Genomic DNA, 24,111 nt, shown 5'->3' with positions numbered 1-24,111 from the left:
TGTACAAGACAAGTCCTCACGAGGGCGTCCTTTAATTGAAAAGTTTAACATTAGAAACCAATTTACCTTTCAGAGAATTTAACACTGGGATAGACAGAACAAAACAATATGAACAAAGATACAACACAAATATATAGGAATATATTTAATTACATTTAAAATAAATCATTAAAAACTGCAGATTACTATCATTAAATTCAGCAATAGAGGTAGGTGTCTAATCTAAAAAAAATCATACAGTAAAATATGAATGAAACATGATGTTGCAGTAAGTCCTTTCTTTCTCAGAAAGTACAACATAATTCTTTTGTTTACTTGTGTTTAGGAAGATGAAATATTTCAATTCATACTTGAATACTACCCCTAATTTCCATTGAATGTGCCCAAAATCCCTTTTGTTAACTTCCCATAGGAAACTTGAAGAAATGTTTAAGGAAGTTACCAGAAATTGTCCAGTTCTTTTTAACCCTTACACCCCAGTGATAATGTAGTACTTGTCTCAGTTTGGCGACACGGTACGACTCCTCAGACAGCCGCAGGTGAGGTACTTCATGGCGGTCATACTGATGTGCATGAGTGGGCCCAGATTGAAGAGCATGTGGTAGAATGCGTGAACTGACAGGCCGCCCGTCTCGTCTGCGTACTTGAGGGCCACGATGGGTGTGTACAAGGGGTTGGTCAGGTTGCGGAATCGGGGGCTGCTGGCTTCAATCACTTTCTTGGTGCACTAGGAACAAAGCATAGGTGGCAAATGTACCTGCACGGTGTACAAAAGTAAGAAAAAAATACTCTACTGTTTTAACTTGTTCACTTAAGGACAAGTAAAAGTAACTGTGAAAAAGTAACCCCAAACAGGAAAGTACAGCATCAACAAAAGATTTACTCGGGCTATGTCGTCAGGCGTTTGTCCCAGTGTCTCAAAAATGTCCACAGAAGACGGCAGGTAGATGTTCTTGAAGTAGTGAACTGTGTCCGCATCTGTTCCTGGGTACTCCTTCTGACGCACATCTTGAATCATCTTAGCCTCAAACTCTGTATGCACTGGGCCAGGCTCAATCATTGACAACCTATGGATGACCACACCAAAACACAATGAAGTAGGTGGATCACCATTTTGTGTTAGGCTCTGGCAACCAAGGATGAGCGGTATGGAAGATAAATGAATGAACACCAGGTATATAAAATGCTGCTTACGTGACGTTGAATTTCAGCAATTGCACAGCCAGACACTCACAGAAGCCCTCCATGGCAAACTTGGATGCAGCATAAACGTCATTAAATACCACTCCTGTCAAAACATATGACAAAAACAATCAATACTATCATGGTCTGAAAAAGTTGCATCACCACAAGAAAATGTAGGTCGTTAGCATACACCTCGCTTGCTACTTTAGACAACAAATCTTGTGAATGAGGGTATATTGGCTATAATTATGACATTTTTCGTTGTATTTCAGGCAAACCACAGAATGAATTTTTTTTTAACTCATTTAAATCATAATAATAGTTGTCTTAATTGTGTTTTTTCATATCAATACATATAGTAACTACCCAAAAAGTGTATTTAATAATAAATAATTGGCCCCAGTTTTCTCGTAGTTGGTTTGTGACCAATAATTTGTATTTTGCTGCGTCCTTATTGGGAGATTCCCACCTTGGAGACCCATGACACTGCTGACCACGATGATGTGTCCTCCTTTGCGCCGCTTCATGTCAGGCATCACTTCCTTGATCATTCGGATCACGCCGAAAAAGTTTGTCTCAAACACTTTCTTCATCTCCTCGATAGGAATGCTCTCCAGTGGGCCCACCAGACCGATCCCCGCGTTGTTGACTAGTTGGGAGAAATACAATGTGACTGTACTTGCTAATAGTAGTACAACCTGGTTAATTTTGTAAACCTGCTTTTTTGGGAGTAAAATAACTCGAGTCATGCATTAGTTTTATTGGATGGTCTTTTTGATGACTTTGCTAAGTTCAGTCAGGGAACCAAAATATCCAAAGCACCTGCTTCAACTTAGTAATTAGGGGTCATCAACTCGTTCTTAAGGGCAGCTGTTTTTCATGTCTGCCTCCCACGAACACCCCTGAATGAAGTACTACTAATTTCTATAGAGTCTGCTAACAAGAATCAAAGAGTAAAATCAAGTGAGTCAGTTGATTCAATTGAATCTTTTCAGTTTGAACCAACACACACGAATCAGTCACTTAATGCAACGTAGTCATTTGAGCATAGGATTTTTCTTGTGATTCTGAGATGACTCACTCAGGACGTCGACATGGCGATCCTTGATTCCGTTGATGCATTGTTTGACCGATTCATCAGTACACACGTCCAGTACGGCCAGTGACAGCGTTTTCCCGTATGCATCGCCTGCCGCTTCCACTAATTTGTCCTTGCGCTTCAGGTCTCGCATTGTAGCAATAACTGTAGAGCAAATAAGTAGTAAACAAGTTCAAACTACCTAGAGTTGTGTTATTTGGAGTTTGGTAATATTAGATAAGAGCCCTTCAAATTCAGTGCTTAAACTAAACTCTTACATCAGAAAATCTCATGACAGTAATTAATAATAAAAAACAATAATTATGACTAGTATCTTGGTTTGATTTTATTCAACATAAAAAAGCCTAATGTTTGAGTGTGAAGTTTTCATACCAAGGTGGGAAGACTTTTCTTTTATATGCACTGGCCTACCAGCATAGATCTGCCTAAATTAGTTTATTATAGTAAATTCTTAATTTCACATCTTTGTATAGAGATTAATAGTTACTTATCCAATTACTCACAACAATATTGTTATGCATCATTCTTTGTCCGTATGGGGATAAAAAAGGCTGTGGCTACAAATAGTGCAGAGATTAAGTGTCAGGTGAAGGTGTACAAGGCTATAAAAAGAAAGTTACTACACTGTGCTAGGGCAAAATGAGTTCACTGGCTCACAGACAAAAATCTAAAGATATCTTGACTGCGTGCAGGTTTAAGGAATACCTGCTTTGTTTACGCTTTTAATGCAAGAGTTACAAAAGGATAGTGAGCCGCAATTCAGCATAAACCGTGTCAATGGAATTACTCATGGGTACTTGATGCTAAAGATAGCACGTTTGGTAATATACCGACCGTACAACCAAAAGTAGCATAAGCTGACTCTCTTTGGTCATAAATCACTTTACATATTAGCATCAGTGACCCAGAAAAGCCAATGACAGCTTTTTAAAAGTCTTGAATCAGGATCTAGCTTTCGTAAAATAGCATTATCAGCATTTAGAGGTTTGTTTGTTTTCTTATATCCGTTTCATATCTACTGTAACAACCTTAATGCATTAACCTACATTTTAATATGGCCTACATAGCACAAATAAATATAAGGCTGCCCCTATCCAATCAAAAGATGGAATATTTTTAATTTTAAGACTTTACTCTGATTGACCGTTGACAAGATCTTAGTGGAAGAGCATTTATAATATTGTGTTGATCATTTAATTTGTTATTAGGAGTCTTGCTACCATTGTTAGCACAAGATGTGAACAGAATATTAACCAATTTTTATTATGTTTAATACATGTTAGGAAAATTCCCAAAACATTGTTTTGTCTTGTCATTACAGAGCATTATTTGTAGCAAGGGAAATTACTTTTTTCCATTTTAAAATATGGCTAGACAAAATGTGGATGCAAGATATTGTTTGATTTGTACAATAAGAGGAATGCACTTACCATGATAGCGCTTTTGTTGGTCCTTAGCCAGCATGACTGCCATCCTCAGGCCGATGCCCGAGGAGCAGCCGGTGATCAGCACCACTTTTTGCCCACCGCTCGCCATCTCTGGTCGTTCACTCAAAGCTGACGCGGGACGACCCTAAGAGGATCAAAGTCACATGGACATGATGCGGATTAACCTCTGTTAGTCCTACAGTTCATTTAGACATCCAATCTTTACAACAGCACATCCCCTTTTCTGTATTTTGAAATTATTTTGTTAAAATAGGATGTGGTCATAGGAGTGATAGAATTGTGGGTGATTAAAAAGTGGTGTCAGTAACATTTTTAGGAATAAGCCCCATCAAAATTGCAATTTAACTTCAGCTAACGTATAGATGCATTGACCTTATAAAGGTGTTTGTATTATTTTATTTAAAATCATTTTTCTTGTTTTCTGTTTATTCTTTTTTTGTTATATATTAAATAAGTCACTTAGAATTAAGGTTAAAATTTTACATTTTTTTTAATCTGCAGTTTCAAGACAATAATATATATTTTTAGTTTATATATTTTTTGGTATTATTATTATAGTATTATGTTTGTTGTCGTACACAAGCACGTTTGTTACAAGTTGTAGCTTCTGAATTTTGAAGCTATTTGGCGCCACCTGATGTTTGCATGTAAAAAACAATCTAAGGTTGGATGAAGTCATGTAATAGATTAATTTGTAGGAACAGAACAAAATTTGGTGCAATATATACATGAATCAATATATGCATAAATGAACCGATTAATGTTAATTTACCATAGGGCTGGAAATTAGTTGTGCCAGGTGGTCAGAGTTCGGTTGAACTTGTTTGAAAGAGTTCAGTTGGATTTAACTTTCAAATGTCATGTTTCGCACTCGAAGAGGAAGCAAATTCCCCATTTTAGGCAATTAAAAATAAAAAGAACATTTAAAAAAAACCTCCATTTATGGGCACCGATGCGTATGTGCATCTCATAATCCCAGCTGCCTTCTTTACCACCTATAAAAAAGGAAAAAAAAAAAAAAGAAAATGTCTCCTGTGAGGAAATGTCTGCTTTTTGGACTTTTATTAGCGTCTTTTCACCGAACTAAGAGCACAGTAAAAAACATTTTACATTGTGCTTATAGTGTGTATGTGGGTGCGTGCATGCGTGTGAGTAGGCAAAGACAGACAGGAATCTGAAGCAGCATATTTTTATTAGTTGGGTAGCAGCTTGTTCTTGTTCTAGCATGCTTTAGGTGTGTGTATGTGTGTGTATATGTTTGCGTTTTTACATCTTTGTGGATCTGTGCAAACTATAACCACAAATGTTCATTTGTAATTATGCATGTATGTACTGTTATTTATCGTACTTACTCCTCTAGTCCCTTAATGATGCTAATTATAAGAGTTATTGGTGGACAGATTGTCATAGAAAGGGAGGGAGGGAGGGGGAGGGCAGAGATAGTAAGGGAATAGTAGTACTGGGTGGGAGGGAAGAGTGAACTTGCAATAATTGGGGGGAATTTTTCTTCCCTCCCCGACGTTGTCCTTTTTTTGCCATTCACAATAAACTAGGCTTTGCTGTAATCGTCACTTGAATTGATGAAATACTTTGTTAATTAACAGGCACAACGGGAAAGTGAGAAAGAAAGGAGGCCGGGAAGAGGCACAAGGTAGGATACGGATGATGGATGGATGGAATGGATGGATGCTGCTCCTCTTCATTGCCGTTCTTCAAAGCTCAACGGCAGGTAGGACGAAGGCTTAGCCCTTAAATTCATTTCAATTTTCAAGAGACATTTTTCCCTCCATTCTTAATGTCATAAATAGAGTAAGTGGTACATGGACTTTTGAGCTATCTACCTCTCATCGTTTATTCAGAGCTGTGAGGAAAGATTGGATTCACGAGCATTCGATAGTGGTAGGCAGTTATAAAATAAGCAACAGTTTGTCAAATAAGGAACCATTCTAAAGTGTTTTGGATGACTGTGAGGATGTAGCTAAAATTCAATATCAGATATATATGCATGCTATACAATTTTCAAAGTTGTTAAATCTTTAGGCTAATTAATACATAAGGGGAAAGACCACATAAATGAGCTAACAATGCTATTATGGGACTTTGAAACCTTTTAACAACCTATATTTGAAAACACATGAAAGCAAGACATGCATTAAAATGCCTGTTATAAGTTATATATATATATATATATATATATATATATATATATATATATATATATGTGTGTGTTTTTATTGGCATGTTTGCAGGTTTACAGTTAGATTAATCTTTTTATATAAATAAATAGTTCACTAAAAGACACTATTTTCTGGAAAAACATAAATTTTTGAGAGAAAGTATCCCCATAATACTTTTCATTAGAAAAACACTTTAAAATGAAGTTACATATACGTAGTTACTTCCAAGATAAAGTTGTGTAATTTTTACAAAAGAAATTCTGAGTCTGAGGTTTTCAAATTAAGATTTACGACAGGGTGAGGATATCAAGCAATGTTGCTAAATAAGATTTTAAATCAGTTTCAGCTTTAGAAAGTCGACAGATAACATTCCCTGTCCTCCATTGGCTGCCTGTCAGCACCTCCACCTGGAGGCCCTCAGGGAGGTGATGGACACCTTGTTAAACTATTCCTCTTCTGTGCTGAAATGCTCATCACTCTATTTCAATTACAAGGTCATTTTCTTGTTATGGACTGACACGAGCAAAAACAAGCCTTTTCTTGCTTAGCAGAGCTAAATAACTCTCAATAGTCTTGGTTGAAGAGGAAAAAGAATACACTTATACTTAACATTATGCCATCGGTTTACAGACTTAAATCTAAGTCTAAAAAATGACTAAAAAATGGCTACAGACCAATTCTTCATTGTCCAATTCTGTATGTCTATGACACTTAAGGCAACTCAAAATTTGAGGATAAAAGGCCAACATCTGCAACTGAACAAGGTTGCCTTTGAACCTCCACCACACTCACACAACAACAAAGAATCCTACACAGTATGCAAGTACTGTATATGCAATACATGCACGTTACCGTAAATGGCTGCCATTTCCACACTCGAATGTCAACCTGCGTGCGCTTGTTTGAAGTGTAAACTGTCCGTGTCTCGTCTTGTTTCGCCGTGCTGAACGTTTGTCGTCATGTTTGAATGACAGAAAAAAATAACGAAGATTATTTTACACAAGCTCTCCTTGCAAATATTAAAGATAGAAAAATAAAGTAACTTTACTGTTTGGCTAACACGTATATTTATAAAGAAGCATATGGTTTACTGCAATAGCTTGACATTCAATTTCGAAGATGTTTTTATGTTTATTCAAAGTAACTGCAGATTTTTAGACATAAATATTGCTTGCATTTACTTAAATATAAACTAAATGTTTGCTGTTTGTCGTAGTTTTAGGTGAGGATCCAGACAGCAGATGTTTTAATGCAAGTTTATTTTCCAGTAAAACAACAACAAAAGAAAAGAAAATCAATGATCCCCATATAAAGCTAAAAGAATTATAAACACATGGTAATGCAGCTGCCAGACTTTAACAAGGCATCCGTGCGTGTACATGAAGACTTTACTGCTCACAAATTCATGAGTGGTTGGATGATCCATACCAGTCAAGACACGTTCTCCACTTGATTAGTGCCTCTTCCAGGATTTTCTATTCGTGGCTTTCTATGAACATGACTATGGACATTGCACGTTTCTGCTTCAGCGTTGCTCACCTTCGTAATCGATCTTTTTGGTGGTTTTATGGCCCGGACAACCTGAGTCAGAGTTGTGGAGTAGTGTTTAAACAGTTAGTGAGTTTACTAGAGCAGTGATTTCAGTTTTGGAAGAAATCAGTGATGAGATATTTAATTTTCTACATGTAGTTGTCACATGCTCGTCAATGAGGTGGTTTTAAAGGCATTTAGAAAATGTAAATGTAAAAGCATGTGTGGGCAAGATATGAAAAATACATGTTTTTAGTCTATTTTATTCTCTTTAGTGGTCTTTCTCCCTATTGAACTGGATGAACAAGGTAATGACTTAGCGTTCAACAAATCAGACCTTTATAGAGCTACGTGTAAAATCGGAATTAAGCACTTTTTTCCCCTAAATTTCAATAGCAATTTCAGTCCTTAACTCACTGGAAGACGATATACGCCTGAATTGTTTTTTTGGGGTGAAACTAGAGGATAATTAAGTCTTCAAGGAGCCACACCTATGTCTTTTGTTGAAAATTAAAAGAGATTACTAGTCTCCTCCAAAAAATAACATAACGTCTTTCTCCTTCTTATCTTTGGCAGCCACTCCTATCGATATCCTGAAAGTTCTGGAGATTTCCGAGGACATGGAGGGCGTGTCACTGGAGGCTGGACTGTGCACCAGCAGGATGGGCCAAGAGGATCCAGACCTCTCTTTCAAGATCAACAAGAAAATCCAACTGAGCGCTCCCACTAAGCAGCTGTTCCCTGGTAAAATATGTTCCTAGCAGTGGGGTATCAACTGGAACAATGAATGACGTTTTTACATGTTTCTTGCCTCAGATTCCCCTTTCCCGGAAGACTTCTCTCTGATGACCACAGTTCGAGCTGCTAAGGGCTCACAGGTCTTTCTACTGTCGCTCTATGACACTCAGGTTTGTGTAAAATGAGTAATGCATTGTTAGTGTGCCCATTTTTTTTACATTCTGCTATGTTAATCTTGCATTTTATTAAAGTTGTGTTTTAAAACACGTCTAGTTCCAAAAAATAGAACGCCATAAAGGTACGAATTGAAGGGGGTACAGTAATTCTTCGAATATCGTGGTTAATGTAGACCAGACATGGTCGCGATAATCGAAAAATAGGGTCGCAAAGTAGGGTCACCGCTATTGTAACTTTTTTCCCCTTCAGCTGGGATTTTCACATTTTTATGAACTTTAAAAAATAATGATAATAATTTGAAATAATTAATAGCGGGGAAAAAATCGCGAAGTAGTGATTTCACAATAAGTGAAGACGCGATAATCGAGGGATTACTCTATTAACATGTTCCAATTGATTATCCTTAACCTGTTTCTACAATGAAATTGAAGTGGATTTATAGTGAATTACAATTCAACATCTTGGGAAATAATGTGTTTATTACATTTTGGGTCTGTAAATGTGAAATTAGGGAAAAGTTAAATCAGTATTTTTTGCATTTCATACTTGTAAAGAGTTAAGAGTTGCGTGTTGAACCATCCCACCTTTTCGTTGTTTTCACAGGGTACGCAACAGTTGGGTTTAGAGCTGGGACGTTCCCCTGTGTTTCTGTACGAGGACCAGGATGGTAAACCCACTCCAGAACGCTACCCAATTTTTAGGAAAATCAACTTGGCCGATGGGAAGTACGTAACACACAAACATGAAACCATTCTTTCACTTTCAGTACTGCATCTTCGTAGCGGGAGTCTTTTTTATAATATTTTTAAACTTCCTAATTGACACGACTGCACAATTGCTTAGCAACAAAGGCAGTGTATCATTTTCAATTACTAATCTAATGCCTTGGTATTGTCACGTTTACTTACATGAGCGCACGGTGTCCGATTGAACAGGTGGCACCGAGTGGCCTATAGCGTAAAGGGTCAACAGGTTACTCTTTACGTGGACTGCGTCAAGGTGGAGACATTGGATCTGGAACGGGGGACCCAACCGCACGTCAGCACCGATGGCGTTACCGTCTTTGGAACACGACTGCTGGACCAAGATGTTTTTGAGGTCGGAGAGCTAGATTCCTAAAACTGCTGTTATCCTAAACCCATTGTTCGCAACATAGAAACTTGACACAAGAAGACCTAGTCGGGAAATACTAAATCCTTTATCACAGAACTGTGAAGTTTTACCTTGTCATTCAGCGTGCATCTTATCAATGTAAACATATTTAAAATTAATATTAATTCAAAAGACTATTATATTTAGTTGTTGCATTGCAGCTGCCAATTTTGATGTTTTTATTTTATTTTATTAATGAAGAATAGCGCTGTAAAATATAGTCAGAAAAACAAAATTAGGGGACTGTAAAGAAATGAAATGGCTTTATGATAACATTAACTGTAACAAAGTCTCATTTTGTCTTTAATGTAGGACAGTGAGAAAGTATTAAAAGGTATATTTTTTAATCAAATAAGAATTTCTGCCTTTTAAGTAAGAACTCTGGTTTGAATTACTATATTGAGGGTAATGTTTGTATATTTTTTTTTCTTTTTATCATCAGGGTGACATCCAGCAACTCCTGCTGGTGGATAACCCAGTGTCAGCTGAGACGTACTGCAGGGACTTCATCCCAGACTGCGACATCCCATTGCCCTATGAAAGCATCCTCACTGACATCGCTGCCGATGAGGTGAGCCCACCGTGCTCCTCAAGTGGTCATGTTATGAGACAGGTGTTGAATGTCGTAAATCTAAAGAAGCCCGCCGGCTTTACCCACCACACACAAATATTGAAGGTATTTATGGACCTTAGACCCCAAACCTTCAAAACTCCAACAAAGTGAGCAATGACTTTTACTTTTTGTTATTATTATTTTATTATTTAGTGCTGAAGCCATGATTTTTTTTCTTTTAAAACATGCTGTTGATGTGGAAAAAAAAATACTACTTGATATAGATAAACACTTACAATACTACTTGATTGATAAACAAACTATAATTATGAATTATGAGAAAAATTATGTATGCCCTATCAAATTTTTACTTTTAAAAACTGAGCAAAAAAACAAATTTAGATTTTCCACCTGGCTGTTGGATTTTTTTAATCATGCTTATTGTATCTACTAAAGTCCCTGTGCACTTCCATTTTATTTTTCCTGGTGCTATAAAAACAGCCAGGATTTATTTTTCCACTTGTACATGTCAGAATGTTTTGGTTCCAAAGTCCAAATGTTTTTCTACACCGACCGCTGTGTGATTTACAATCTGGCTTTGGACTCAAAAGCACTGCAGGATGTCTTTCCATGATTTATGTTGGTCACTCCAGATCCCACTGAAGAAAGTGACCAGTTCAAAAATTAAAGAAAAAAAGTAATGGGTTTGCAATTTTCATCTCTTCACTTAAAACTGTTTTTCTGATCCGGTATATTGTCTCTGTTCCTTTGTGCATAAAAGTGACTATTTGACAAATCAACCCTATTCCATATTGATGCTCTTTTTAGGTGGATTAGCTTGTATTATTATATGAAATAGTGAAGATGTTGAGTGGTGTTTTTGAAGTTGATCCCTTCTGTGGTTAACAGGTTGATGTGATATCAAAGAAGCATGTAGTGGAGGAGTTGGATGAGTATGACTTTAGTGATCTGTACGAAGACGTCTCCAATTCCACGGTGACGGACGGACACAATATTACTGAATACGAGGTGAGTGTGGTAACCATTCCCATTTTAGTTTTTTATTTTGATGCTCATGTTTCACCTGTTCTCCCCTGGGCAGATTTTTGAGTACGAAGACTATGACAACTCCACGGACGATTACCAAGTGAATGAGTACGAATACGAAGAGGAGGAAGTGGACGAGCGATACAGACCAGCTGAAAGGGAACGAGGATATGGTCAAAACGTGGAGGTACTAACTAAAACCTAGCATAGCATGAGCAAATAGAGACTTACAGAAAAACATTGTTCATCAGTACAGGTCTAAAGTAAATTAATGGTAATTGTAATTGTCAATTAGCACATATTGGTCAGTAAAAATGTTAATAGGTTTTACATCTATGATAATTTTCTAGAGGATTTTTTAATGAATTTATTGCCATTGATATTAATCAATTAATGATGAATCGTGATATTTTCCAAGCAATAGCAGATTGTCAGGCTGTTTAAGTGGATGTTAATGTTCATGATGAATATATTGTTGTTGCCAGTATGTTCCGGAAAAGGGAGAAAAAGGAGAGCCGGCTCTTTTAGGAGTGGTAAGAAAGCTCATTCTTACAATATATTCCATATTAAATGTTACATTTCCGTCATTAAAAATTAATACAAAGACATTTTGAATAGTCACATTTGTAACATTTTGTGTCGTATGATTTCAGGGCACTCAATTTGTCGGTTCATACGGGCCTGCAGGACCTCAGGTTAGTGCCTTGGCTTACATGACATAAAACACATTTATCACCAAAATGAGGATCCACATAAATCATGTATATGCACGTGTGTGCAGGGACCAACAGGCCCTCCGGGAATTACAGGGGTGGTAGGACCTCGAGGAGACCCCGGTGAACTGGTGCGGAATTTGTTCGTCATATTGACGCCACAAGCCCCGAACTGATCTGATCTATGTCAACTTCTCAGGGTCCTCCAGGACTGCCGGGTCTGAGTGGAGTTGACGGTATACCGGGACCTCCTGGGAATATCTTGGTCTTACCGGTAATGGGAAAAATGTCCAAATACTACTTATGTTTTATGTTCCTGCTAATCTATTGTGCAATGGAAAACACTCATTGAAAATCAATACCTTTACTAACTTTGTATCAAAAAAATTACATTTCGCAACTTGAATGCAGGCTTTGAGTCTGATTGTGTCTGTTCTAAATGTCTTCACTAGTGCACAATTTTGAGGCAATGTGTGTTTTTTTCTGTTTTGGCACCTAAACAATGTCAATGAAGTTTTTTGGTAAAGCAATGCAGCTGTCTGCTTAGTCATAATGTTCTGTTTTAACCTTTTGTTGAGTGCAATGGAAATTTGTATACACAGTTCCGGGCAGACGGCGGGGAAAAATCGGCGACCTTTTCGGCACAGGCGGCTCAAGCTCAGGCCATCCTCCAGCAGACCAAGGTAAACCAACACCACACCACCGGTCAACTGAACAGAACTGATGGTAGCTAATTTAATTCATGTCTTATTATTTTGTGTAGTTGTCGATGACTGGTCCCCCTGGTCCACTTGGTCTTAGAGGACGACCTGGTCCACTTGTGAGTTTTTAATCACACACAAATACCCAGAAAACCGCACTTACACATTAAATGTTTCTGTCTTTCAGGGCACACCAGGTCCACCTGGCTTGAAGGGCAGCAATGGAGAAATGGGCCCACCTGTAAGTAAATGCCGATAGCCCAAAATCCTTTTTCCTAACATCTTTACGCCCACCCCCCGCCCCGTTTCAGGGTTCACATGGAGCTCCTGGAATGGCAGGACTGAATGGACGCCCTGGAAAAAGAGTGAGACAATTAGGGGTTTATATGGGAGTAAAGCATGGACACTAACATGTCAAAACACGGCGTTTCTCAGGGGCGAGCGGGAGCAGATGGTGGGCGAGGCGACATCGGCGAGACGGGCGTAAAGGTAAGGACCACTCTTAAAATGACGGGTCATAAAACTGAAATGTCATCCAAAAACTGTTCAACATCCTAGGGGGACAGAGGCTTCGATGGTCTGCCTGGTCTGCCTGGAGACATGGGACACAAAGTTAGTATAAAAAAAATTACCAATTGAGAAATTTATTAATTACAATACTCCAAAAATGTCACATGGACACTATTTCAAGTTTTAAAGCTTTAGTCTGCCTAAAAGACCTTGTAAAATAATTATTTGCCTATTTAGCTCCAAATGCTAACATGGCCAGTCCCTTGGATGATTTTAAGCATGTTGTCAAGTTTGAGAAGCTTCATGGGCCTAACCTGTATCTAATATGTCCCCTCAGGGCGAGAGAGGGAAGCCTGGTCATCACGGTCCTGATGGAGAGACAGGAGAAAAGGTGCATATTGATGAGTGTTTTTCTGTTGTTTTTCCTTAATGTTCTTTGACGTTGTTGTTGTGCGCAGGGTTCCGAGGGCCCACCTGGACCAAGAGGACAACCAGGTGACACTGTGAGTGTTGATACAAGCGTTCAAAACTTTTCACACATCATTTTCAAGTCTGATTGTTATCATTGCTACCTTTTTTATTTGAATTGTATCTGTCTACCTAATAAGAAAAAAAGCACCATAGTTTACAGCAGGCCTTCCTTTGTGCTACCCAATCATCTGCATATGTCTAATTACCACGTAACCACTCACAATATCATAGAAGACAATATATAAAACTTATGAGAATTCAAGCAGCCCATAGTGGCTTTTTATTGGCTTTTAATTAATTGTTCATAAAACAAGCACGAAACTACCCAAACACACAAACAGGTTGAAGGCACTAATTTTACCACATTTTTTTATTTTTTTTTATTTTTTACAAAAGTAGTATCTGTATCTGCTATTTTTTATAAGAGCTGACACAAGTCTGTACATTCGAAGTCTTAACAAATGGTGCATGTCACAGGGCTCAAGAGGAATGAATGGCCCCCGAGGTCGCCCGGGACCCGCAGGACAGCCAGTGAGTGTGACCAGACCCACAAAGACCTGCCCAAAGTTGCACACATGCATTTAAATACCTGTCTCTCTCTTCTCAAAGGGAGTTCGGGGAATTGACGGTGGTCAAGGTTCAAAGGGCAACATTGTGAGTTGTTGGAGTCATTTTTTTAGCTTGATCTGAAGCCATGATTTCATGGTTTAAGTGTGTGTCTTGTGTGGGTGTGTTAAGGGCCTCCCAGGAGACATCGGAGCACCAGGTCAGCAAGGCAGCCCTGGGATTCAGGTACAAGAGTTTTAATATGTAGGGCAAATGTACATTGAAAAGTTAGATTGTTCAGAAAATGATGCCGTGTCTCTCTCAGGGCTTTCCTGGTCCTCAGGGATTAGTCGGACTGCCTGGAGAGAAGGTAAGAGAGAAAAAAGCTCCTGAGTTTGTGTTGAAGAAGAATGTCAACCTTTGTTTGCTTCTTGTCAGGGGCCACAAGGAAAGAAAGGGATGCAGGGCTTACCTGGAAACGACGGTCCCCCTGTAAGCCCTCATAAAAAGAGATGGGACAAAGTTACCTTTCCACCAAGTCATAGCGTGTAAAGAGTTTTATAAAGCACTATATGCCTTGTGGTCATAAGTAACTGATATGGACAAAGATTTTCAGGTAGAATTGGTGGAAACAGTAACTTTCTCCTTCATAAACAACTACCAACTGACACATTAGCCAGTTTTATTAGCGCTATTAACATGTTTTTTGCCAACAGGGTCATCCCGGACGGGAAGGTACTCCTGGTGAAAAAGGTTTACCGGTACAAAAAAGGATTCATTTACTTTGTCATTGTTTGGGTAAGCAAAATTTTATAAAAAATGTGTCTTTTTTTTACTTCCAGGGTCCTTTGGGAGTACCAGGGCCTGTTGGATATCCTGGACAGCGAGGAGTTAAGGTTAGTGTTATTGTCTTTCTACATTTCTGAAAGGAAAGCCAAAGGTCAGACTTTACTTATTCTGAAAAATTACCTAAGTAGCAGTGCTACTTGAGGGCAGATAGGTCAGATAAGTGTGTGATTGGGCAAAGTGAAAAATGGCTGACGTGACGTTTTACAAAATGTCAGTTATCCTAGGACAGGCTCATGTTTGAAGGAAAATTTGCCTTAATTGAAAGTGCCACTTCAAATCTATATGTTAAACCTCTGTGTTACCAGGGAGCAGATGGCATCAGAGGACTGAAAGGCAGTAAAGGCGAGAAGGTATAAGTGGTCTTCAAAGCACCTTCATTCGTCCCTCAAATGTCGTCATTCTCGCTAAGCTCCTTCCTCATCGGCTTCAGGGTGAGGACGGCTTACCTGGAGCCAAAGGAGAGATGGGCGGCAAAGGTGATGGAGGCGAGGATGGCGCTACGGGAGTACGCGGGGAAGATGGACCAGAGGGAGCCAAAGGGCAGTCGGGACCTCTGGGAGAACTGGGACCCGCGGGTATACATGGAGAAAAGGTACAGAGGAAAATATTAGGAATACAAAGTTGGGTGATTAACAAATTCTATCTATTACAGCCTTTCCTCACTAGTTTTTGTGAGGTTATTATAGTATTTAGTGCTATCTTGATTGACGAGTTTGATTTGAGTTCATGACTCAAATTTTCTTGTACAGCAAATAAGTATTTCCACCTTGAAACTCATTGATAATCCTATAATCACCAGTTCGTGCTCCCAAACTTAATTTAATGTTATTCAAATAGCACTTAGAGTGCAACCACAGCTGCATGAATATGCTGTATATAAATTGTTGTTTTTCAGGGAAAACTAGGAATACCCGGATTGCCAGGATATCCAGGACGACTTGGTCCAAAGGTAATTTCATTAAAAAATCCACCAACACAAAGAAATATGTTAGGTATAGTATTTGGTTAATTAAGCCTCTTATTGCAGGGTTCTAATGGTTTTCCTGGAGGGTTGGGAACTCCTGGAGAGAAAGGCAAAAAAGTGAGTTTCAGAAATTAGCTTTAGGACAACAGAAGTCTTTTTTCTTACTTTACAAAACATTGCAATTCCTGCATGCAGGGGCCTGCTGGACAACAAGGAAGTGGAGGACAGAGGGGTCCAAACGTAAGTGCAGTATTCCTCTTGAATGACACTTTACTTGATATTACTGTACCACAGTTGTTTTGTCCCTCAATGGGACCACCGTGTAACCCTAAAATAGTTTACGGTACTACGTATTTATATTGTGTTGTTTAGGTTATAGCTATATATGAATAACTGATATGTTAGTATGTTAACAGAGGCCTATTGTTTGGCATTCTACTGTTATAACATTAATGTAAAATATTTGATCTCGGTTTCTGATCAAATAAACCTTCCCCTAAAAATGTGACTCATACTGTACTCCAGTGTGACATTTAATGCAAAAAATGTGGTATTTTTTTTGGGACTCCCCTGAGAAATTGATACTTAATGTCAATTGATGAAATACAAGGAATAAGTCCTCATATCCCCCCTCAGGGTTCACGGGGAGGACGTGGAGCCAGAGGACCCACAGGGAAATCTGGAGAAAAGGTCAGCTGACTTGCCTCTGTTGTGGTGTGCACTTACCTACGTACTTGCTTTAGTTCTCCTCTTTTGGCTGTTATTTTAAACAGGGTGCCTCTGGACATGATGGCCCCCAAGGATCAACTGGCGAGAGGGTGAGCGACATAGGTTAATTGGATTGGGTTCATTAATTTATTGTTAAAACAGCTTATATGAAATATTAATAGTCTGATATGCGTTTTGAAAGGGGCCACAAGGACCACAAGGAAGGAGTGGAGAGCCTGGACCCAAAGGAGCAATTGTGAGATTATACTACATATATACATACATATTTTATGTATTTAAAACTATTTTAACTTAACATTAGATTAAAATTATTAGAATTTTTTATTACTACTTCGCTATTTTGGGACGAGGAAAAAAAGCTGAAAATAACTGATTAAAAAAACTTTGGAAAAATTTCAAATTGAACTCAATTAACGGAATTTTGACAAGCACTTTTCCCCTTGTAAACTGAACAGGGTCCGGGTGGGAAAGACGGCCTTCCTGGACACCCGGGTCAACGAGGCGAAGCGGTAAATTAAGATTGTTATCCCGTCTTGTTGACGGCCTCAGGCATGGATACACTTACTTACCTTTTTATTTTTTGGATGGCAGGGATTCCAAGGGAAGACAGGGCCCCCAGGCCCTTCAGGTGTGGTTGGACCACAGGTGAGTTCAATATGAGGACCAAAAAACTGTGGTAATATTCAGGAAATTTAGAATAAAATTTAAAATGAATCGCCATGCATTTGCAGCCATGATAATTCATTTGTTTTTAATACAGTCCTCTTTGTGTTTGCTTTACAGGGTAAATCGGGTGAGCCTGGCCCCACAGGGGACAGAGGGCATCCGGGTTCACCGGGTGTACCTGGAGAACACGGTTTACCTGGCTCAGCTGGGAAGGAAGGTGGAAAGGTGGGTCCAAGGAACTCCTGAGACCTGTCACTGTCATAATTGCAGTCATTTTACGCAGTTTTGTTTTTGTCTCAGGGTGATCCTGGATTACCTGGAATAGTGGGAAAGAATGGACCCCCAGGAGTAAAAGGGTTTCGCGGTGTCAGGGGTGCATCAGGCATTATGGTAACACAAACTTGCTTTGAACACTTATTTCGACTAATTCTAAATTTCAATGTCTCTATGAATGAATGAATGAATAATGTGGTTCATATTTTTAGGGGCCTCCTGGTCTTAAAGGAAATGCAGGACCCACTGGAGCACCAGGTGCCATTGTGAGTTATACCACTAAATCAGTTAATCAGTTTTCTTTGACCTGGTTTTGGATTCCCTTTTTCTTCCTGATTTGTGTCCATAAAAGCTTTTCTTTTCGTAAGACTTTTTTAAGATACTATACTTAATCAATCTATTCAAATGCACTCAAGGTTTATGGCAAAGGACTGACAGCAAAACTATAACTAAATGTAAAAAATCATGACATTCAACGTAAACATATTTTCCTTTTTGCAAAGGGGCCCGCCGCCGAGAGAGGCGCCCCCGGGTCAGCTGGAGCCATCGGACAGCCAGGCCGGGCTGGACCTATTGGAGGACCAGGAGCAATGGGCGAGAAGGGCGAGCCTGTATGATGGATATCTTAATAGCCTTTGACATGTTTTTACTGTAGTGCTTATTCTGTGTGCGTTTGTTTGTAGGGTGAGAAAGGTCCAGTTGGACCTGCTGGTCAGGATGGAGAACAGGGACCAGTGGGCATGCTCGGAGCTATAGGTCCTCCAGGACCCGCAGGAGATGATGGAGATAAGGTCATTGTGAAAGAAGTCACTTCAAAATGAACTACACTTCAGAAGATGTCACGCAGGCCCTTAGGCCTCTGTTACGGCTTTGATTAAGATCTCCACTAGCCTTTCTGCTTCAATTTGCAAAAATCAACCTCACTGAATTATTCAATGGCACACTTAAAGGAGTATTTGTCTTTGTGCTAAATATCGTGATTCCATGTCTGAAGGGGGAGCAAGGAGGATCTGGCCAGAAAGGAAGTAAAGGCGACAAAGGCGAAGCTGTAAGACTGAATCTAGACACTCAACATAAACATTCTACTTCTGATTATCTGTCTTTTTCATTCTACAGGGACCCTCAGGACCCACTGGTACTCAGGGGCCCATTGGACAATCGGGGCTTCTGGTGAGTCCCCTTTTTATTGATTTACAATGGTCAAACCAAAGATCAGATAGATCGTGGTGAAAAACATAACAAAATATAAATCGGAATGCTACCTTTTCTTCTTGGTCTTATGTGTTCCAGGGCCAAGACGGGGAAGGAGGCCCCCGTGGCCAGCAGGGAATGTATGGACCCAAAGGAGACGAGGGTCTTCGTGGCTTCAAGGGTTTGAGGGGACCAATAGGTTTACAGGTGAGTGTGACACCGTCAACACGATAGGGAGAAAGAAACAGGTGCTTGAATGTGTGTTTCATTTCAAGGGAATGCCTGGCCTTCCTGGTGAAAAAGGCGAGAGCGGACATGTTGGACTGATGGTGAACTGGCTGACCCTTTTCTTTCTGTATCATGTAAATGTGTATTTCATTTGAGATATGGTTTTACAGGGTCCACCTGGCCAACAAGGACCCATCGGTTCTCAAGGACCTATAGGTGGACAGGTACAGTTGGTTTTACATGCTTCAGGATAGTTGTTTGGATTCTTATTCGTTTTATGTCTTACACAGGGCCCGGCGGGTCGGATGGGTACAATCGGACAACCTGGTGTGGTTGGAGAAAAGGTAATCATTTTTGGAGCGTCAGTAACCGTGCGTAGCCAATGATGGGTTGTTTAGGCTCTTTGGTTGGATTAGTCTACTTGTCAATCTTTTGTCCATCCCCGATATCCTTTCAACATTCTTTCCCACTCAGGGAGAGGATGGTGAATCCGGGGATCCTGGCCCAGTTGGCTTTTCAGGAAAGATAGTGAGTTCACAATTTTCTTTCCCAATTTTCTCAGAAACATCCCCTTGACTTTTGCTGTGCTTTTTTCGGTCTTCCCTGCCACTTTAGGGTGAGACGGGTGACCAAGGTGAAAAAGGAGATGCCGGTACTTCTGGAGCAGCTGGTCCTCCAGGTTCCCGAGGCACTCCAGGGGAAGATGGAGCTAAGGGCAATTCGGTAAGTGACCATAAAATTCCCTCAACAACAATTCGGGAAATATATTTACTATCAACACATGTTATAATAGGACTGGTCTGGTCTCAGGGTCCTATTGGTATCACTGGAGATATTGGACAGCAAGGAGAGGCTGGACCCAATGTGAGTATAATCTTATTGTTATGGTTGTTCACTTTATTGATGTCTCTATGATTGCTATTCTTTCAGGGTTTCGATGGCCTTCCTGGGTCTAAAGGAGATAACGGAGAGATTGGAAAGTCTGTAAGTGCAAATCATACATTTATAGACTCACATATACATACCTTTGCTCATTGCGTAACCTGTTTTTCCATTCTTTACAGGGACCACCAGGAGCAGCAGGAGAACCAGGACCACCAGGACCACCTGGTCGAAGGGTCGGTGTATTTTTTGGAGCTTAAGATCGCAAAATAACATTGATCTTGGTTTACCTCAACACACAAGTATTTATCTTGACATTTGACAAGTTTCTTCTAGATTTCATGTTGTCTTTTCCAAATTTCTTGACTTGGTCTTCACTACTTTCTAACTTCACAAACTTCTATTCTTGACTTGATCATAACTTTCCAAAGTCCGGTTCTTGATTCTACCTAAGTCTCTTTGTCAGATTTTTTTTTTACCCGCTCTTTACCTCCTTTAACTAATGGTCTCAACATTGTCTTAAATCTTCAAAATTCTTGCCACAATGAAATCTTAAGAGTTTTTAAAATGTTCCATCCCCAGGGTCATCTGGGAAAAGCTGGCAAAGATGGAAAGGGTGGCCGGAAAGGAGCCAAGGTAAGCGCAAAAAAAAGTTTCTTGAATCTTGACTTAGGAAAATTCAGATCGTCTGAAGATGTTCCTTCTTTGTTTACATTTCAGGGTGCTGCCGGATTTGAGGGTCCAATCGGAAAAAGGGGGCCAGTGGGTCGTCAGGGGCAGGCCGGCAAGGCAGGCCCTCAGGGTCTCAGAGGGATTCCTGGTTCTCCTGTATGTCAGATGATCAAGTGATATATTTGTACATTTATTAAGTCATTGATTTTTGTCTTCCTCCCGAACCAAGGGTGAGCAAGGCTTAAATGGACCATCAGGCCAGTCGGGACCACCCGGTCCAATGGTAAGAGGGTTTAAGCCACTCTTCTAAGGATTTCACTACATTAACTTACTGTATTCTCCAGGGTCCACCAGGGTTAGTAGGACTAAAGGGAGACCATGGAAAAATCGGAGACAAGGTGGTTTTACGTTTATTAACACACATTCACAAAAAAGCTACGAGAACTCGACTTGACCTGTACCATCTTTGCAGGGACATGGTGGTCTCATAGGTTTGATCGGGCCCCCTGGGGACTTTGGAGAAAAGGGAGACCGGGGGCTGCCGGGAAGCCAGGGACTACTGGGTCCAAAAGGAGATGAGGTACGAGAATATCCATAAATATTCCCATTCGCTTTATGGTAATAAACTTTTCTGCTCCTCTTTTGTTTAATCCCAGGGTCCTGTTGGCCTCGCCGGTCCTTTCGGCCCCCCCGGCCCTACAGGTCTCTCTGTGAGTACAATCTTTCACTGATCCATTATATAACAGTTGTGGCACAATGTAAATTTTTGTCTTCTGCAGGGTGCTATTGGTGTAAAAGGCTCTAAAGGAAATCCAGTAAGTATCATTACTAATTTAACAATGCCATAAAACCCTGCTCTTAACTAATGACTGTGGTGAATTTAGGGTCCAGCTGGATCCCCAGGAGACACTGGACCCGCAGGACCTCCAGGACCCCCTGTAAGTACTACTCCAAAAATATTGCTTCTATTTAGACTTTGAGCTGAAAAAATGTCAAATCATTTAGGGACCGCCGGCAAGCTCCCCGCAGTGGGAACGAGGGCGTGAAAGGCGGACCCACTTTCTGGATGCTGCGGTTCTGGAAGGGGGGGACGAGATGGTGGATGGCGGCAGAGAGGACGAGGACTGGATTCAGGGGGATCAGGCCAAGTCAGACGCAGGGACCGGCGAAAAGATTGAGGGCCAAGGCATGGAGGAGGTGTTTGCATCACTGTCATCCATGAAAGTGGATGTAGAGGGTCTCCGCACCCCACAGGGGACCTACCACAGCCCCGCCCGCTCCTGCAAGGAGCTCTGGCTACTCAGTCCAGAACTTTCGAATGGTACTTCCATATATCTTTTTTTAATGACCAGTGTAGCCCCACTAAGAAGCAGAGTTGTTGGTGTTGAGGCATGTGACTTGAGTCAGACTTTTAAAAAATGTTTGGAATTTAGGAATTCATGAAGACTTTTGTCTACATAACATGGTAAGCTTAGCGAAACAAGGTGAAAACGTGCCTTTGTGCCTCCAGGGGACTATTGGATTGACCCTAACCAAGGCTGCCACCGAGACTCCTTCAAGGTGTTTTGCAACTTCACCGCTCAGGGCGAGACATGTCTCTATCCAGACAAGAAATTTCAGTCGGTCAGTTTGATAATGCCACAAGAACAATAGGCATCTTCAAAATTCATGAGTCAAGATTTTCATTGGACTTTCTGTTTACCATCAGGTGAAGCTGGCTGGGTGGAAAGGAGAAAAGCCCGGAACTTGGTATAGTAAATTCCGGAAAGGAAAAGAGGTACATAATGGCACATAGTGATTCATTGCAAATGAGAGTACTGGCTGTTAATGTTAATTTTAGAGTCCCATTGCCGGCGCTTGACATGTGAACGATCGATCGGCTTTAAAACATCCCGCTTCCCATTTTACTCCAGTTCTCGTACTCCGGTGTGGACGGTCTTCCAGTGCACGTTGTGCAGATGAACTTCCTCAAGCTGGTTAGCGTGACGGCCAGGCAGACGTTCACTTACCACTGCCTTAATTCGGCCGCCTGGCTGAATAGTGCCACCGGCGGCCACCAGTTGGCACTGCGCTTCCGCGGCGGTGATGGCGAGGAACTCAAGCACGAAAATACGGACTACATCCGTGCTCTTTACGATGGCTGTCAGGTGAGTGGGAAATGTGCAGGTATGCTTTTCTCCTTGCTCTCTGCTTTTCTCATTAATTCTAGCTTTATCTCCTAATCACTATTTCCTCTACTATCTTATTCTTTTATTCATCTTTTATTATTATTATTTCCCTGTCTATACTTGTCACTGCCAAATCAGAGCACGTTTTACTCCAAATGATAGATAACCCAAAAACAACAACATTTTTTGATGGCTCTTGTTCTGTACTAGACACGCTCGGGCCAAGAGAGGACGGTATTACAAATGGACGCCACGCACTCACTCGCACTGCCAGTGATCGATGTGGCGGTCAGCGACTTTGGCAGCCCAGGCCAGAAGTTTGGCTTCCAGGTTGGGATGGTTTGCTTTGGCGGTTAAAGTGTCCGGGTAGGATGAAACGGGACAAAACTAAAAAAAAAAAACAGAGAGCAAAAGTGACTGACTCTTATAATATGCAGGGAAAAGAAAAACAAACTACTTCCAAGACTTTGAGCAGGTGCCTTGTCATATTTATGCCTTTTTTTTTTACTGATAGGGCAGCATGTTAAATTAATGTCAGCACGCCTTGTTGTGCGGAGTTGTCGCGTTCGCGCCCACGTTCAAAAATATGGAGGGTCGTTTTATTGAAAACTCTAAACTCTGTGTCCTACACCTGGCTAAGCACTGCCCCCCACTTCACGATGACCGTTACACTCTGCTGCACTCTTAATAGTTGCCAGTAAACAAAAATGCAAAAACACTTGAATGGTTGCATTTTGCCCCAAATTTACCAAAAACCTCATTGCTGTTGTTTATTAACTTTAGCCTCGTTGTTATGCTTGTGTGTTGTGATGTCATTGTGGTGTTATTGTCTATAAAGGGAAATTAGGGCAGTGCATTGTTTTTGTTTTTATATACGTCTTGAAAAGTTTCACATTGTTTGTCCAGGGAAGTGACTTAATAAAAAAAGTACATAATGTACATTCAAATATGAGACATCTTCCCTCTCTTATAGTATTTTTACATGTTCTTTTCCATCTTTAACAGGGAATAACTACTAAAACACACCATTATTCAGCACTTGTTACCTCAACTTGATTCATGTTTTACCCATAACTGAAAAAAAATAACATTGTGAAATATTAATGGTCCCCGAGGAGGGAACATGCCACTGCCTGTTCATTTTACCATCGTTATAAAAGGTCGACAAAAGCAGTATACGTACTTGTTAACATTGCACTGCATTTGCATGTTCTAACCGGGCTTGTGTGGGTTTTCTCCAGGTACTCCGGTTTCCTTCCACATCCCAAACACATGCATGATAGGCTGGTTGAACACTCTCAATTGCCCGCTAGCTAGGATTGGTTGTCCGTCCTCTTGTGCCCTGCGATTGGTTGGCCATGGGTGTCCCGTAGTTAGCTGGGATTGGCTCCAGTACCCCCCGTGACCTTTGTGAGGATAAGCGGTTAAGAAAATGGATGAAT

At 40.4% G+C, this 24,111-nt stretch overlaps 2 protein-coding genes across 2 annotated transcripts; one reads left to right on the top strand and one right to left on the bottom strand.

Moving 5' to 3' along the window:
- Nucleotides 1-464: 464 nt before the first annotated feature.
- LOC144077956 (retinol dehydrogenase 8-like) lies at nt 465-3,865 on the bottom strand. Its single transcript, XM_077606082.1, has 6 exons — nt 3,715-3,865; nt 2,267-2,428; nt 1,655-1,834; nt 1,195-1,288; nt 884-1,067; nt 465-727 (listed from the first exon to the last, which is right to left on the bottom strand). The coding sequence occupies exons 1-6, from the start codon at nt 3,818-3,820 to the stop codon at nt 500-502; spliced, it is 954 nt and encodes a 317-aa protein (XP_077462208.1). The 5' UTR covers nt 3,821-3,865; the 3' UTR covers nt 465-499.
- A 1,382-nt stretch (nt 3,866-5,247) lies between these two features.
- Nucleotides 5,248-23,621, top strand: LOC144077683 (uncharacterized). The gene is made up of 66 exons (XM_077605596.1): nt 5,248-5,461; nt 8,016-8,183; nt 8,256-8,347; nt 8,958-9,079; nt 9,290-9,452; nt 9,949-10,077; nt 10,969-11,088; nt 11,162-11,293; nt 11,592-11,639; nt 11,760-11,801; nt 11,888-11,950; nt 12,019-12,093; nt 12,422-12,502; nt 12,583-12,639; nt 12,708-12,761; nt 12,832-12,885; nt 12,956-13,009; nt 13,079-13,132; nt 13,368-13,421; nt 13,489-13,533; nt 13,979-14,032; nt 14,111-14,155; nt 14,240-14,293; nt 14,373-14,417; nt 14,486-14,539; nt 14,764-14,808; nt 14,890-14,943; nt 15,202-15,246; nt 15,327-15,488; nt 15,792-15,845; nt 15,924-15,977; nt 16,056-16,100; nt 16,497-16,550; nt 16,634-16,678; nt 16,771-16,824; nt 17,045-17,098; nt 17,181-17,234; nt 17,373-17,480; nt 17,556-17,645; nt 17,741-17,794; nt 18,032-18,139; nt 18,212-18,319; nt 18,523-18,576; nt 18,645-18,698; nt 18,819-18,926; nt 18,995-19,048; nt 19,118-19,171; nt 19,238-19,291; nt 19,422-19,475; nt 19,563-19,670; nt 19,758-19,811; nt 19,878-19,931; nt 20,012-20,065; nt 20,412-20,465; nt 20,550-20,657; nt 20,731-20,784; nt 20,846-20,899; nt 20,974-21,081; nt 21,158-21,211; nt 21,281-21,316; nt 21,386-21,439; nt 21,507-21,822; nt 22,012-22,124; nt 22,210-22,278; nt 22,415-22,648; nt 22,880-23,621. Exons 1-66 carry the CDS (start codon nt 5,395-5,397, stop codon nt 23,024-23,026), a joined length of 5,217 nt encoding a protein of 1,738 aa, XP_077461722.1. The 5' UTR covers nt 5,248-5,394; the 3' UTR covers nt 23,027-23,621.
- Nucleotides 23,622-24,111: the final 490 nt, after the last annotated feature.

The sequence above is a fragment of the Stigmatopora argus genome, chromosome 7, assembly GCF_051989625.1.
Source record: "Stigmatopora argus isolate UIUO_Sarg chromosome 7, RoL_Sarg_1.0, whole genome shotgun sequence".
In the NCBI taxonomy this organism is placed as follows: domain Eukaryota; kingdom Metazoa; phylum Chordata; class Actinopteri; order Syngnathiformes; family Syngnathidae; genus Stigmatopora; species Stigmatopora argus.
This window is presented reverse-complemented; position numbering and strand designations above follow the sequence as displayed.